General features: G+C 45.1%; 1 protein-coding gene across 1 annotated transcript in view; it reads left to right on the top strand.

Moving 5' to 3' along the window:
- Positions 1 to 1,323: 1,323 nt before the first annotated feature.
- Crybg3 (crystallin beta-gamma domain containing 3) overlaps positions 1,324 to 15,605 on the top strand; it is a 102,888-nt gene continuing 88,606 nt past the window's right edge. The window contains exon 1 of the mRNA XM_032900330.1: positions 1,324 to 1,606. Coding sequence (XP_032756221.1) covers positions 1,458 to 1,606 — 149 coding nt within the window. The 5' untranslated portion in view covers positions 1,324 to 1,457. The remainder of the gene's footprint in view (positions 1,607 to 15,605) is intronic.

Here is a 15,605-nt window from a genome sequence, read left to right as displayed (position 1 = left end):
AGACTAATTATAAAGAAATACTAATATCTGGACTGCCACCTAATAGAGAGAAATAGTATTATTGAAAATCAGAATTGCTTCCTAATCTTATTGGCTGCCAGACACTTTTATCCCCAGACAGACTCCTGCCTGCACCCTCTGAGGTGTAGGGTCGCTTTCCTCACAGGGCAAATGGCTGAGGCAGCTGGTAGTCAGCTAACCTTGCTTTGGGGAGACACATTATTCTCCAGGCCTCGAAGTCGCAGAAAAGAATTTGCTTCAGGTTTTCGCTTTTGAATCCTTCTGGGCTTTCTGATTAGTAGATCTTTAATACTTATTCTCTTTCAAGATAATGTGAGCTTGGCCAACTTTTTAATGCTGTCTAATTTTATCTTATCCTAATTTTTCTTATTCTGTTACCCTGAGTTTCAGATCCAGTTGAAGGATGAAAATGGTTCAAAGGGGTAGCTGTGGGGCAGCGGGAAGGCTCCTTAACCGACTATGATTACTTGGGGCTGACAGGCTGCAAGCTCCTCACTTTTCCAGCCAACCACAGACAGATATCACCTTATTTTCATGTTATTTGCCCACCTAACTTTTAGTGATTAAATGCCCCACTGCTTTCTTGAATTTTGTATCTCGGGAAAGTGACTTCAGACAAGATATGACAATACACCTAGGGTGAATGTGGCACTGTGCTTTCTGAACTAGCTGCTACTCTGTTTACAAAGTCATTTTATTATAATGTTAAGGACCTCTGGCCTTACAGAATACAGTAACATCTACGCAACAACAAAACTATTTGTTTCAGCGTTTTCTGGTTTGAGTCATACTTGACTCATTTGTTTTTGATCAGGGTCGTTTCTTGAAAAAGGATTCTGGGAGTGGCCCATAGGGGAAGGGTGAGAGCTGAAGCACACCTGGGTGAGTTAGTTACTCCACATCTGAGCCAGCTGAAGCAGAAACAAGGTGCTGACAGCTGGACAGATGGGCTCTCCCCTGCCGGCTGAAACTGTCCTTAGAAAGGCTGTGTTTTGCTTGCAGGGCTGCAGGGCAGGCAAGCTGGTGCTGCATCTTGCCAGGTGTTTCCCCAGACTTGATTACCCAGTTTTAAAACGACCCTAACTAGGGAAGGGAAGCAAGGCATTTACAGTTTGTGTGGGCCAAGCCAAGTGGGCTGCTGGCCGTGGTGGTTTGAGCGGGAAGCCGGAGCCTAGCATCCCCAGGCTGCTTCTCCGGGACCTGAGAGCTACGGCCGACGGGGCGGTCGCGGCCGCTGGCTCCTCCCGGGGGCGGGCAGCTCCGGGCGCGGGCAGGAGGAGGAGTCGCACGGGAGCGCTCGTGCGGGCCAGGCTGGAAGAGCCGCGCCGGCCGCCCGCGCTGACTCCCGCTGTGCTCTGCGAGCCAGGGCTGCGGCCACCCGCGCTCCGGCCAGCGGCTCGTCGGGGCCCGCGGACGGCCCGGCGGCGCGCGGGGAGATGTCCGGCGGCCGCAGGAGGGGCAGCGCCCCCTGGCACAGCTTCTCTCGGTTCTTCGCTCCGCGGAACCCTTCCCGGGACAAGGAAGAGGAAGAGGAGGAGAAGCCGGGGACCAGCCAGCCGGCGGGAGCGAACCGGAGTGCAGCCAGGTGGGAGCCGCGGGGGCGCTGTGCGCTCCTTCCTCCTTCGCTCGGGTTTCCTCCCGTCCCGCCCTGGGTGGCTTAGATCTGGGGAAGTTCTTGCTCCCGGCCGGTTCCTTTCCCGCCGCCATCGGGGCTCCGGGCTCTGTCCCCTCCACTCGTGGGAAGCTGTGCAGCGGCCGAGGGAGCCTTGCGCCCCTCCGCTTCGTGCTTTGTCATCTTAAGGTTTTCTCGAAGTGACTCCTAAGAGAGTTGCGATAAGAGCTTTCCGAGACTACTTCCAGACTCTGGAGTCTTCGCCAGATTTGTTTACAGTTTAAATGTTGCCGCCCTTCCTCCTTCCTCTCTCTCCCACTTGGGACATCTGACTGAGGCGCTCCGATTTGGGGGAACCGGGGCTGGAGCTGAGAGCTGGCTTAGTTTAATGATTATTATGCGCACTCTTTCCATAACCTCTTTTTCTCTACTCCTGCTGCTTTAAAGACTGACATTTTTAAAAATTCGTCTCATTAAAATGCCTGGTTTTTTTTTTTTTTTAATTTCCTCATCTCCGAAAGGAGGTAACTCTCTCCTCTCTCTCTCTCTCTCTCTCTCTCTCTCTCTCTCTCTCTCTCTCTCTCTCTCTCTCTCTCTCTCTCTCTCTCTCTCTCTCTCTCTCTCTCTCTCTCTCTCTCTCTCTCTCTCTCTCTCCCTCTTTTTTTGAAGTGAGGCCAACTTCACTTGCACCAGAAGAACCTGTAACCCATGTCCTTGGAAGGTTGCCCTCTAGAGAGCTATATTTACCTCAGACTAAAGACTTGCTGATGGACTTCAAAGAAAAATGGATCGGAAATCACTGACGCTTCTAGTTCCATTACTATTTAGGGTTTGTGATTTGTTGTTAGCCCTTCGTGCTCCTCGGTTTTCCTAACTGTGGAACATGTTCTACTGTAAGCACCTGTTAGCATAATGCATCTTTCCAAGAAATGGCCGATTATAATTGACTGGCTATCCTACTTGGAAGTTTCAGATACTATTGGCCTGGTTGTTGATGCTTTTAAGACTCGAAGTTTCCCCGGTAGTTTTGGAATCTGTCGTGCCTCACCTGTCGTGGCTCTAACTTCGCTAACAAACTTCAGTGATCTGAAAGCGGCAGACTCAGCACCCTTTGGAAACTTGAGAATGGTGGAAGAGAGTAAGCAGGCCAGCTCCTATCAGCATTGTCCTGAAATCCTGCCTGCTCCCCTGGCCTATTTGCCCTTTTAAGGCAGGCACTCCTCCATTCTGAACTCTTTCTGCCCCAGGCTGACTAATCCAGCAGCTAGATAGATCCTTTTCACCTATCCTTTTCTGTCTCTCCTCACCACTGATAGGCCCGGGCTATGGCTTTTCACGATGTGGTTTTAATTGTGCTTACACGAGCACTAATTTTGTTCTCATCTGTTTTAGAACTGGCCAGATGTTAAGGGGATTGCAGATAATCCCTCGTGTGCTGGTGTTTAGCTGTTTTATATGAGCGTAAATCTTTCTTTTCACAGATAGAAACAAACACAAAGCTGTTATTGAACGTGTAATGCAACAAATGGAACCGCTCAGTAGGTCCCATCGTCCCAGGAATAGAACAATTGCTGGTGGTGACAAGATTGGGAACAGAACTGGGATTTGTCACTGTGATCCTATTTCAAACTGAAAGGGCACTTGGGTTGTTTCTCTTTGTGGCAGTAAAACCTTTCAATGAGAGCAGGGTTGGTCTTTTGCAATAGTGGTTTTAGGCCAGTCCAGTCGATGTGACTTTGCTTGTAATCGTGGGTAGCCAAGAAAAGGTCTCCCGCATAAAAACAGTAATTACAACCTGTAACGTGTCTAGTAGTCCAGGATTTAGGAAGCGATTTGGCACAGCCTTCCACAAACTTGGATGATCACAATCTGTAGTTTACTGTAAGAACAAAAGCAAAGGCAGTTTTAAAGAGCGCTGTTCGAAGTTACATAGCTACTTTTCACCTGAGCTGCGACCTGACCCCTTGATGCTCAAGACCCATTCATGTCTGCCTTGTGTGTGTGCTTGTGCATATCTTGGGATGAAGTGGATTTTCTCAGGCTTGCACCATAGGTTCCTTTCCTGCCTGAACTCATTGTGTTGGCTTATGAGTGCTTTATTCCTCAGTGTACTCATGCCCACACACAAAACAGGATGCACTCTTCTTAAGAACAGAACCCCCTAGCAATTTCTTAAGAACAGAATTAAAATGAAACATATACATTAACGGGACTAATGAAAAAGTCAAATTTATGCCATCGTTCCCCCTCCACAGTTGTTCGTTTGCTACCAATGAAAGCAAAAGGCTGACGGGGATAAGTTAGAATAAACACAGGGTCTGGAGAGGTGGCCAGGTCTCTACTGTAATGTCCCCCCACACTAGTGGAGTTCCTGGATAGTCCCCTGCTTGAAGCTTGAGACCACCTTTGTTATTTCTGTGTGCTGGGTGTTGCTGGGGCTTCCCTTGGTGTGAACACATCCTTTATTTATTGAGTTTGCCGCTGTTCTGTTCACACTACGCCTTCAGCCATCAAGGAAGGCGAAGATCACCTTTGCTGAGTATTTAAACCAATGTGTTAGTCAGGCAGTTCTGGGAAGTGCTTATGGTAGCACTGGTTATTTAGATATGGAAACTCTACATAATGTAACTGAAAGCTTTCACAGGCAACCTTCAGAACTCCCAGATGTCAGCGTGTCTCATTTTGATAAGCCGTCTTGTTAGGGTTCGGGTGGGAGACTGTATTCATTAGAAGAGAGAGGGGAGCCCAGAGGGGGTGTCTTATGGCATAGGTGACTTTAAGAGACCCTATGAGTCTGCAAGAATTTTAAGGTCTGTTAGGAGATGTATGTTGGTAGGGCCCAGAGAGAGAGGCATATAGAAAATTAGGTTAGAATTGGTCTCTGGAGAAAATGTTTGGGTCTTCACTGGGAGTTTTGGAATGTTTTAAAAATGGGTGTATTGAATGGATAGGGTTGGAATGCAGAAGTCTGCAGGTGAACGCCCGCCTTCTTATTTTAGCTGCTTTGGAAAAATGACTGCACAAGCTTGTGTCCTTGCTGGGTCACACGTGGTGGCGACCTGTTTATGGGTTCCATGCAATACCTATAAGCCAGAAGGGAGCTAATACCATATGGCAAGAACATTTCTCAAGAACCAATTGTGTACCTGCCCTGGGCAGAGAACTCTTGCTTGAGTATACCTTACCCATAGGCTAAAGGGGTGCTACACTTAGCAGCCTCTTATGATTTTGAGGACACTGAGGATGGGACAGTTCTTAAGGGTGGATTCTATTTGTATTGGGGGGTGACAGTTCTTTAAACTGGACTTTTCTGTCCATTGCAGGACATTCGATGCCCATGTCTGGTCATTTGGATAACTCAAAATCCTTTCAGGCAGGAGGATGGGAAGGGGGTGGAGAACACTCCCAGTGGAGAAAGGCCTGTGATCAAAGGCGGGGCAAGAGTCAGGGCCTAAGAATTGAACATAGGTCTCTGATTATTGCTCTGGTTCATAAACGCCACTCTTCCCTCCACCCATCAAAATCATACTTTTTCAACATAAGCTAAAAGCTGGGCCTGTTGGATCATTCTGATTGTCCTGCCATTCCCGAAGCTGAGGCAGGAGGCCTGCTTCGAATTCAAGCCTGAATGCGGTAATGAGTTCCAGATCATTCTGGACTGCATTGTGGGAGACCCTGTCTGAAAAGGAAACAAAGAAACAAAATCCACATTTGAATAAAGAAGCTCTTTGTTTCAGAGTGGGATCTGGGACTTCCACACTCTGTGAACTGTTAGTGTGTCCATGAGAGAAGAGGGTATGACAGGTTCCTTAAACTTAAGGTCGGGGAGGGGGGGTGACTCTTCTGTCTTCCCCAAACGTAGATAAGTGGATCTGTGCTTGCTGAGTAGGGCATTAAAGAGGTCATTAGTGATTTTCAGCCAAGGGTAGTACTTTCTCTACTCACCCAGTAGGCTTTGGATGGTGTTTGACCTGTCATCATCACAGCTGGGAGCATTGAATGACAGAGGTCAGGAAGCTAATGGGCTGTAGAGTTGAAGATAGGATTGCTTAAAAAAAAAAAAAAAAAAAAAAAAAAAAAAGCAATGATTCTGAGAGTTTTTGGCTTTTTGGTTAAGCTGGAAAGAATAAGGACATGCCTATGCCGTGCCAGCAATTCATACTTGAAGTAGTAAAACTGCCTAGTAAATTCTAGAAGCTCTCAGGGGTGTGTACTGGTCTGCCAGGATAACTCAGATCATGGAACTTACTCTTGGCCTCAGAGAGGAAAGGTAAGCTGTTTCAGAGTTTCAGGACAACACTACCTTTTGTAATCGAGATTTATTTATTTATTTTTGTTTTGTTTCTTGGGTTTTCATGGGACGCTCGTGGGATTGCTCATTTGTGAATTCTTGTTGTGGGGTTCCTCGGGAAAGGATTCGGTTGTGCAATCTAACTCTGCTGGAATTGTAATCAGAACCCCTGACTTTATTGAGCCAAAGATGTTTTTAGCATTTGTATTCATTAGTGGAAAATGCACACAAGGAATCACGACCATCTGCAAAGCAGAAAATAATCCCTCAACCAAGTATTGCGTTCCCTCCTCAAAGTCTTAGTGAAATGAGTGGAAGATCAGCTATATTAGCAATGCTGAGTAAAACAGTGGTGGCAGGGAAGAATCGCTTGAGAGTAATTCAACCCAGGAACCCCACTGAAAAGAGCGAGCTAGCGAGAACTGAAAGTTGAAGAAACTGTAATCAGAGTCTGTTAACTCTAGGAGCTGGGGTGGTTGCTCTGTGTGGATGTTCTCGATATAACGCTGCGGTGTGGGTAGCATATAAGGATGCCTAACTAAAAACTGACCTCGGTAGCTCAGAAAGTAGGATATGTGTGTATCTATATTTTTATGTTATATATTCTATATATATTGTATATGCATTTAAGATAAACTCAATGTAAACTAAGTATGTTTTTGGCATGGGAGATTTGTTCAGATAATTTTCTGGTTTAGAAAATATCTTTTGCATGTATTTTATTTGCATGTGTGTATGTGTTCATGGATGCCCATGTATGGAAGTCAAAGGGCAGCTTACAGGAGTCCGTTTTTGTTTTCGACCCCAAGGTCCTTAGGATTGAACTCAGGTTATCAGCCTTGACTGCAAGCACCTTTACCCACTGAGCCATCTCACTGGCCCATATTTCTTCATCAATGCCACATACTGAATAAAAATTTTCATTGGGCCTCAAACCTCACAGTATCTCTTCCCTGGTTAGTATTGATTCAGAAGAGTGTGGGAAATGCAGTCATACTGTAGCCTGAGGTGAGCAGCCATGCTTTCTCTCTCCTCCTCTTGTTCTTCCTTGACTCTGCAGGCTTGCCAAGAATTTATACATAGGTGGATCGAGAAAAGTGCATTCCCTGAGGAATGCGCGTCCCAAGTGGGCAGTGATCTATTCACTGAGTAGTTTGATGCCTGTGACGAATCTGTTGAAGGTTTGCAATTAGAGAGAACTCAGGCCCAGCGTTTACCAGGCAGGTGTTGCTAGCTAAGCATGGAACAACTCTGCTCGGTCTCTCCCTCAGTGTTTTACTTCTGGAAGTATTTCATGGAAGTGTCCCAAAGCACAGAAACAGCTGTGTGCTTAGCCAACTAGGTTTTATTCTTTTTCTGCCTGGCAGATTCGTTATGACACAGTGAAACTGACCTTTGCTGAGAGTCCTGTGCATGGAAATGGTTTCTTTTTGCCTTGAAAATCCTCTGTGCAAAGTTGGTCGATGTTTCTTTACTTTTATCTTGCACACGCACGTAGAATTGAAGAATTTGATAGAGGTCCTGGCTAATCGAAAGACTCACGGTAGCAGTGGTAGAATCAGAAGTCAGGTGGTTCCTTTTGAATCCGAGGCCTCCATTATGTAGCGTTAGTCTTTGTTTAACTCCTTGGAAAACGGTTTGGATAGAAGCAATAGACAAGGGCAGGCAGCTAGACATCTGCCCAGGTGCACTGGGTGAGTGTCTGCACGATCCACTTAGAGTCTTCTGAGCTTGGAGAGGAGAGTAAATTATACCATGTGAAGTATGAATCTATATTTAAATACATGCACAAGCCAGCCAGTCTCCTTCAAAGAGATGGAAGTTAAAACCGTAGGAAGACGGCATGATCTGCTTGTTTGATCAGCAAAACTCAGGTTAGAAATGGATGACCAGAATCCTGCTCGTGTGCTCCTTGAGGGAGGCTTTGCATGGGAATGACCTCCACATACTCATGCTTTTGAGGACTGGGCCCCCAGTTGGTGGGAAGTGTTTAGAAAGATTAGGAGGTGTGGCCTTGTTAGAGGTATTGCTACCCAGCCTTTCAAAAGCTCCTGCTGTTGGCTATCAAGATGTTAGCTCTCAGCTCTTCTTGCCACCGTGTCTTTGCTCTGCTCTTGTGGACTTTAACCCCCTGAAAGTGTACGTCCAATTAAATGAATTCTGTAAATTGCCATGGTCATGGTGTTCTGCCCCTTCGATTTAAAAGTTAACTAACACAGGAGTAAATTGACACACTACTTTGGAGGGAAACAGGAGTCTCCTATGAGGTTAGAGACCCATGTACTCTGCAGCTCTCCATAGGAATTCCATCACCCATACAAAGTTTGTAACAGGATAAAATTGCTTGGGAGAGTTTTGTCAGTGTGGTGTTACTTTAATAGCAAAAGGACAAAAGAGTGGGTTGCGGCTTAACCAATAAGCTGCACATCTGTCTGATATTGTTTTATTAATATCATGTACCTGTTGGAAAGAATGACAAGACTTGCTGTATGCCTTAAGGAAACACCTCCAAGGTGTGTTAGAAAAGAAAGAGCACAAGGTGCAAAGCCAAAAAGGGGAGGCAATGAAGTGATGTTGCTAGAGCCCGGCTGCCTGTTCTCAGTGAATGGGTGGAGCTAAGGGCTGGGTACCGGGAGGCCTTCCTGGTGCACCTCTTCACGCTTGAAACGTGTGTGGTGTGTGGATTGCCTGTTACAGAAAGAAAAGAGATCGATTTGAGACCTGGTGAACATTTGTCGAAAGAAGAAAACTTAAAAATGATCGATGCAAGAAGAACAGAACATAATTTTTTCTTTCAAGTAAGGAAAAATCCGAATTAAGGATGCAAGCAGTCGTAGAATGTATACTGCGGGACCTTTTTCTTTTCTTCTTTTTTTTCCCGATACTTTCTAAGAGTATAACTGAGACTTACATATTATTATTTTTTAACGATTTATTTATTTGTTTTATGTACGAGTACACAAACAGTGTCAGAAGAGGGCATTAGATCCCATTACATATGGTTGTGAGCTGCTAGGAGTTGAACTCAGGACCTCTGGAAGAGCAGCCAATGCTCTTGACCACTGAGCCATGTCTCCAGCCCGACTTATGTACTATTAATCTATAATGTAAACCTGGGTTGAATGAACAGACGAAACCACAAAACTCTTAACTCATCCGCCAACCCACCTTGACTAGGCCCTGAGGTACAGTAAAAGGGATTTGGCTCTTAAGTCCCAGGCTCCAGTGTAAGCATGGCAGCCAAGTCTCTTCAGGCTAGCAGGTGTGTGTGGAGTGAAGCGCTTTTATAGAGTAGTAGGAAGAGTGCTGTTTTATTGGAAAAGTCATACTTGAAAAGGCCTTGGCTAATCCCCCACCCCCTCGGGTGAGCCCACATTGTGGATCACATGACTTGAAAGCTTCCTGTTCAGAAGAATCGGGTGTCAGCTGTGCCAGGCAGTTTCCCAGGTTCTGGGAATCCAGCCGTGCGCACACTGTGCGACCCAGTTCTCAACTCTCCCTTTGTTTACCACCTTCTCCCCTTTTCTTTCTCTCTGCCACTGGATGCCACTCTTAAACCCAGGCTAGCCTCAGGCCCACTGAGTAGCTCGCACTGGCCTTAAACGTAAGACCTCCCTTCCTGCCTTAGCCTCTCTGGTACTGGCATCACAGACATATACCACACTGTGGGCACACTTTGTAACCGTGGGCCTTTTCACCCGGGATCAGTGTCTTAGATTACAGCTTCTAGTCCTGCCTACGCTAACAAATAGGCTATCGGCTTTTTATCCACAGGTGCTGCTTCCACAGCACACATGAGAGATTCTCTCCTAAAACCAAGACGGAAGGCAGGGGGCTAAGGAGCAGTTGAGTTGAGGGGTGTGTGTGTGTGTGTGTTTATGTGTGTGTATGTATGTGTATGTGTGTGTGCATGTGTGTGTTTTAGGACGAAATTGCTTTAGTTATACATAATCTCCTTCCGGTATTTCTATGTCCATGTCTAGATAATGCTTTATTATTATTTACTTGTTTTAGGCAATGTCTGCTGAATTCTGATTATGGTAGATGAATAGTAGTCATTTTTTTATTATTTTTTATTATTATTATTATTTTATTATTTTTTTAAAATTTTTTCTCCTTTATTTTTTGCAAGAGTTTTATTATTACTAATACTATTACTATTATTTAATCTTCTTTTACTAGTCATTTTACTTAGTCATTTCCAGTCCCTTCACTTACCCATATAATAAAAACCATTTCTATAATTTGAGGGGTGAAATAAAAATTGGGTCTTCAGATTTTTATTGTGTAAATTTGTTTAGTTAAGTCCTGATATTATGATTCCTTTCCTTGATGTGACCTTTTTTTTCCCCTTGAGCAAACTACTGTTTCCAAAATGTTTACTGTTTTTTTTTTTTGTTTCTGTATCCCAGCATGTCACTGCTCAGTCACCTCTGAGTCCCCCCCACCCCAGATCTTCCCCCACTGCTCTCTTAGTTCTCCCTTATTCAAATCTACACACTCTCCTCCATTTTTTGATCTCATGCTTTTCTTGGTTAAGTTCCTAGTTCTGCTGGATTATTTCCAACAAGGAGAGGAATAGTAGATGTGAAATAGACCTTTTTTCCTCTTCAGTTTTTACGTTTCTGACTATTTTTTCCTATGCATTCTGAAGTTATTTCTCCATTTTCTTGAATTCTGTTCCTGTTGACATTCCAGCAATATAATTTGGGGGCTCCTTTTTTTTTTGTATGTGACATTTCTTTTCCTTTGTAAATTTTGAGAAAATTGAATCTCCTTTTAATCCAGTACAAGGTGAATAATAGATTTTACATAGAGTCTTTCCCACTTGGCGGGCATTTGCTATGTTTCGTCCCACTAGAGATCTTCGTATTGGCTGTCTAGGTTGAAGGGTAAGACTCCCTTTTCTGTCCCTTGTATTGTACTTGGATTCCAGACCTTGAAGACTTCCCCCTTATTTCCTACCACATGTTTGTAATTTCTGGACGTGAGTTGGGATGTGAATTGACATTTTTTAGCCTTGTGTTTCTTCCCTTACTTTTGCCCTCTGAGTCACTGGAATTTTTCTGGAATCCTTAGGCTAAGCCAAAACGACAACTGCTTTTGCAGCCACTTACACTGTAGTTTAATCTGCTCTAAGTAATTTCTGTCTCTCTGGTCTTCTTCAAAACCCTCGAATGTGGTACCTCCTGCTTATTTTATCTAGTAACTGACGTCCCTTTATTTACTTTCTGTTACTTTAGTGTTTTTTTCAAAAGGACAGAATTAAATGTGCTTACTCAAAACTTTCCAGAAAACTCTCTGTGAATGTCACTGCTGCCAAGCTCTGTATTGAGTATGCACTGAGCTCCATACTGTCCCCTCTCTCTACTGCCATTGGACACAACAGTCAAGGACCCTGCTTATAACGACAGACATTAGGTGTTCAGTACCAAGTTCTCTGAAGCAGTTGGAATGAGAAGAAGACCCTTGGTATAGGAGGCTGGTACTCCTGTTGGCTCTCAAAATGTTCTGGTATCATTGGTATAATCTTACCTTGTATCTGGTTTTGTTGTTTTTGTTTGTTTGTTTGTTTGTTTGTTTTTGGCATGTAGTTCAAAGGACCTGAAGTAGTATTTCTGGGGGTTATTACACATACTAATGTCATGTAATTTCTAGAAGCTGTCTGTCAGAAATGTCCATGGCCAATCAGAGTATTCTCCCCTGTAACGGCCAACCTTCCCACGTTACGTCTCTATACTGGCAACTGGTTAGGTGAGGTGTAAACTGCCTTTTGCTTTCTAGTGAAGCACAGGGGCATGCGCTCCAGCTGGAGGTGGCCTCTTGTTCGTTAGTGAGGATTGAAGCCATAAGCCTTAGTAATTTTGGTCGGTTCGTTGTTCTAAGTAGATCTAAGGGTCTCCTTTGACAGTGTAGCACATATCATATAACGAAGATTTATTACCGTGTAATAATTGTACTTTAATTGCCTGCTTATTTGTTCTTAATTGCATTCTCACCAGTTTTTTTTTTTTTTACTCCAGTACTAGGTCGTTTAAAATCTTTTAAATTGTAATTTATGCTTTTGTAAAACAGGCATTAAATCCTATGAAAATATAAAATAAAGGCATTCTCAGAGCTCCAGCCTCTCCGAGACGTGGCATATCATTTCAGGTCTGAGTGAATATCTACCATATGCAGAGATTTTTACAAGTAAAAAGTCCTCGTTGGTATTGAAATTTAAATATAACCCTTTAACAATAGTTCTTTGATATTTTCTACAATAGTACATATGTTTAAATAGTGTATAGAACCTTACAATGTAGTCCTCATATAAAAAAAAAAACTTAGTTGTGGCCATTGTTTATCAAAATCTGGTTTAAATATCCAGATATCTTTATTGAGGAAGGATTTGTATTCTCCTGGACGAGAGAAGAAAATAAATGCTATAAATTAATGCACAGTATGCTTTACAGTGAAGGAATAAGGCGGGATGGAGTAAGGAAGTGTGACTGTCAAAGGCTTCTGCTGGGTAGCATTTGAGCAGAGATCTGGTCCACATCTGGGAGTGATGTATGAACGTGTCCAATCCAGAACTTCGCAGAGTGAGCAGACACCGTCTGCAGGTCCCGAGGACGTACAGTACTGTGTGTTGGGTGACAAGACTCAACAGAATGGAAGGAAAAGTGTCCACCACATGGGAGGGGCCACCAACCAAATGAATTAGGAGTGGGGAGGCCCCAGCAAGAGGCTGAAACACAGTTTAGCTTTCGGATATTTTTTTTGTAGACCTGTGCTTATGTATTCACACTGCGTGTTTATATTCATTTGGAAATTAAAGTAAAAGGAAGGATTTGAGGTGGAGGGAGAATGTCAGCCAGGGCTGGGCTCTGTAGAGTGCTGGGGTGACACAGTTTGGCTTATCCTTCGGGCTTCTGTCTCCTTCAGGACTATTTTGAATGGTACCTGGCTGGATGCCCCCACGGTGTTCAGTGCTTTACTGTTTGTGGTACTGGTGGATCTAGCCTCACACTCAGACGAGCCCTTGACCCACAACCGCCCCATTCTAGACAACAACCGGAATACCAGTTTGAGTTCACACCAGAGCAGAGCGTTCCTGATGTCGCTTCACTTCTCGTGAGGTGTGGGTCACAGATGTTCAGAGTCAGAACTGCATCTGAAGGGCGTGAGGTGGAGAGGGGAGAACAGCCATGCAAGGCCAGTGAGTGGTAGGCAGCTCAGGAGCGACTGACGCTGCTGCGTGTCTTACTCCACAGAGCAGGCATCAACTGTAATTATGGTCGTGTTGGAGGACCGAGATGGGGGCCGGAAATGAAGCACCATAGGTACGTGAATCACAGAAGAGGGTCAGCATATGGAAGAAAGCAACACGCGATTCTCCAAGGCTGCAAAGCAACGGAATCTAATCATACCCATCTCATTCCCTCTGTCCCTTGGTTGTCTCCCAAGATTCCTGAAATCACTGGGATGCCAGATGTTGGAGCTGAAATACATGCTGTTTGATTGCCTTAAAATTGCAGCCTCTGGTTACCTTTTCATTTGGAGCCCAGAAATAGTGCCATAACCACCTGTTTTATGTCCTGTTAATGGTCATTTAAAAGGGACAAGTACCACTGTACCGCTGGCAGTCAGCACTTACGAATGGACAGTTTTCCAGGTCGGTTGTCTCTGAATCACTGATGCGGAAATCTTTTCTCTTCATAGAGGCAGAGTAGGGCTTGCTGGATGGGCAAGCTACTGCCTAAACGTCTGTTTCATGTAGAAGAGACCTCAGCAGATCATAGAGGAGTTTAGGGGGTTTCAGTGGGAAGGTGTATTTCTAGGAGAGAAAAATGATCTTTGCTCTCATGTGCGTGACCTCCATGGCGCAGGCAGCCTCTTAGGAGGGCGTGAGAGTGGTGTTCATAAATTATTTAAGGACGATAGTGACGGCTAAGACAGTGGGGGCTCAGGGAATGGAAGGCAGGCCTGGATGTGGCCCCGAGTAATGGCGAGATAAGGTGCACTTCTCTTTGTTATAATGCACTGACGTTCGTTTTGATTTGTGGTTGACTTCCTGGACATGGTCTTTTTCTTCCTTTCCCACAGAAGACTCTAGATTAGTCTGTCTTCATTTATCGCCAACCCTGTAGTTAAAGACTCACAATGTCCCAGGATTACAGGCCTGGGAGTCCTCTAATATCAGCTAGTCTCCCTATTTACCTCTTAGTAAAATCACATCCAGAAAGAGGGTTTTTTGCTGAAAAACCTTTTGTCCTTAAGGTGCGACCGTCTGAAAGAGACATGTGTCTATTTTGAGAAGATATTTTGAGACGTTTCATCTACCCACACCCTCACAAACTAAGGTGAGCCACCAGGATAGTCAGGGTTGTGAAGCTGTCCAATAAAGCGTGAGCAAGTCGTCAATGTCTATACCAGTGAAGACCGTGACTCCGCCTCCCCCAACAGTCCATCAGCCGTCGAATGATCCCCAGGGATCTGTGGTTACTGTCGATGGCCACAGCCAGGCAGTGGGTCTGTGAATGAGCCTTTTTTTGCACGTCATGTTTTCTTCTAGTCCTGGGAAGATGGGAGCATGATTTGGTCATAAGGAAAGCCAGACCCTGGCTAAGTCAAGTTTCATCACAGGAGTTAGGTCAGGTAGTCTATGTGGTGAGGAGGCGCATGGCAGGAGGGGACAGGCCAAGTGAGGTTGCAGAGGGAGAGATGTGGCTCAGTGGACCAGGGCCGAGGTACAGCTGACACTCGTGAGGAAGGGAAAGACAGTGCTGTGTTGCAGGGTTCCTCTCCTTTCCTGCTGTGTCACCAGTCCTGTTGCTGCAGACCCTTGAGACAGAGAGGGGAGGAGAGGTCAGGCATCAAGGGGCTGAGAGGAATGGAAGAGAGAGTATCAGTTCTTAATCAGAAAAGGCTAGGTGTGGCCAATTTCCCCAAGGACATTGGCAGGTGATGCTTAAATGGAAGGACTTTAACAAATGAGGTCAAGTGACCTCATGTTTAGCAGTGCTTAGAATGATCGCCAAGGACGGCATCCCGTCAAAGGATGCCTCTCTCTAGAAATGTCAAAACATCGTCCACTCCAGCATCTGCAGAGACATGGGTGAGCCTCCAGGAGACACTGTGTGTATTTCTAGATTCTAGGTGTTTCTGGCAAAGCCAGAAGCAGGATATGTGAGAAAATGCCTTGGGAGGACAAGTGTTATAGGAGGTAGGGAGTGGAGGACTTTACTTTCCAAGGGTGACTTCCCCTCCCCACTGACCACACCCCACTGGCAGGTTTATTTTTGAAAGAAGCCAAGATGTTTGGAAGGTTTAAGCATAAATATTTGCTTCCTCTCCCCTCCCCCCACCAAGGGACTTTGTTCAGTAAAAGGCTGCTTTGTCAAGCCCGTCCTCCCTCCATCCGGGAAGCAGCTCTTAGATCACATGAGTGCATGGCCAGCCGTGCCCTTGTGCCCCGTGCCATAGTCTATAATGTGGGCTGCAGTGAGATTTCTCATTGTGGGTCCCACTCTGTACTCGGGACATTCTGTGTGCTCATTTCTGAAACAGCTCTTTGCTGAGATTGAAGTGCAGTGTTCTCTGTGGGTTTCCTAATAAGTATTTGATCTCTATGTATCAACACTGACACCATCTGAATAGCGTTAAGTAGTGGTCTCCCCTGACCAGATTTCTCTCTTC

The sequence above is a fragment of the Rattus rattus genome, chromosome 4, assembly GCF_011064425.1.
Source record: "Rattus rattus isolate New Zealand chromosome 4, Rrattus_CSIRO_v1, whole genome shotgun sequence".
Classification (NCBI taxonomy): Eukaryota; Metazoa; Chordata; class Mammalia; order Rodentia; family Muridae; genus Rattus; species Rattus rattus.
Note: the sequence above shows the minus strand (reverse complement) of the source record. Positions and strands in the feature narration are given on the sequence as shown.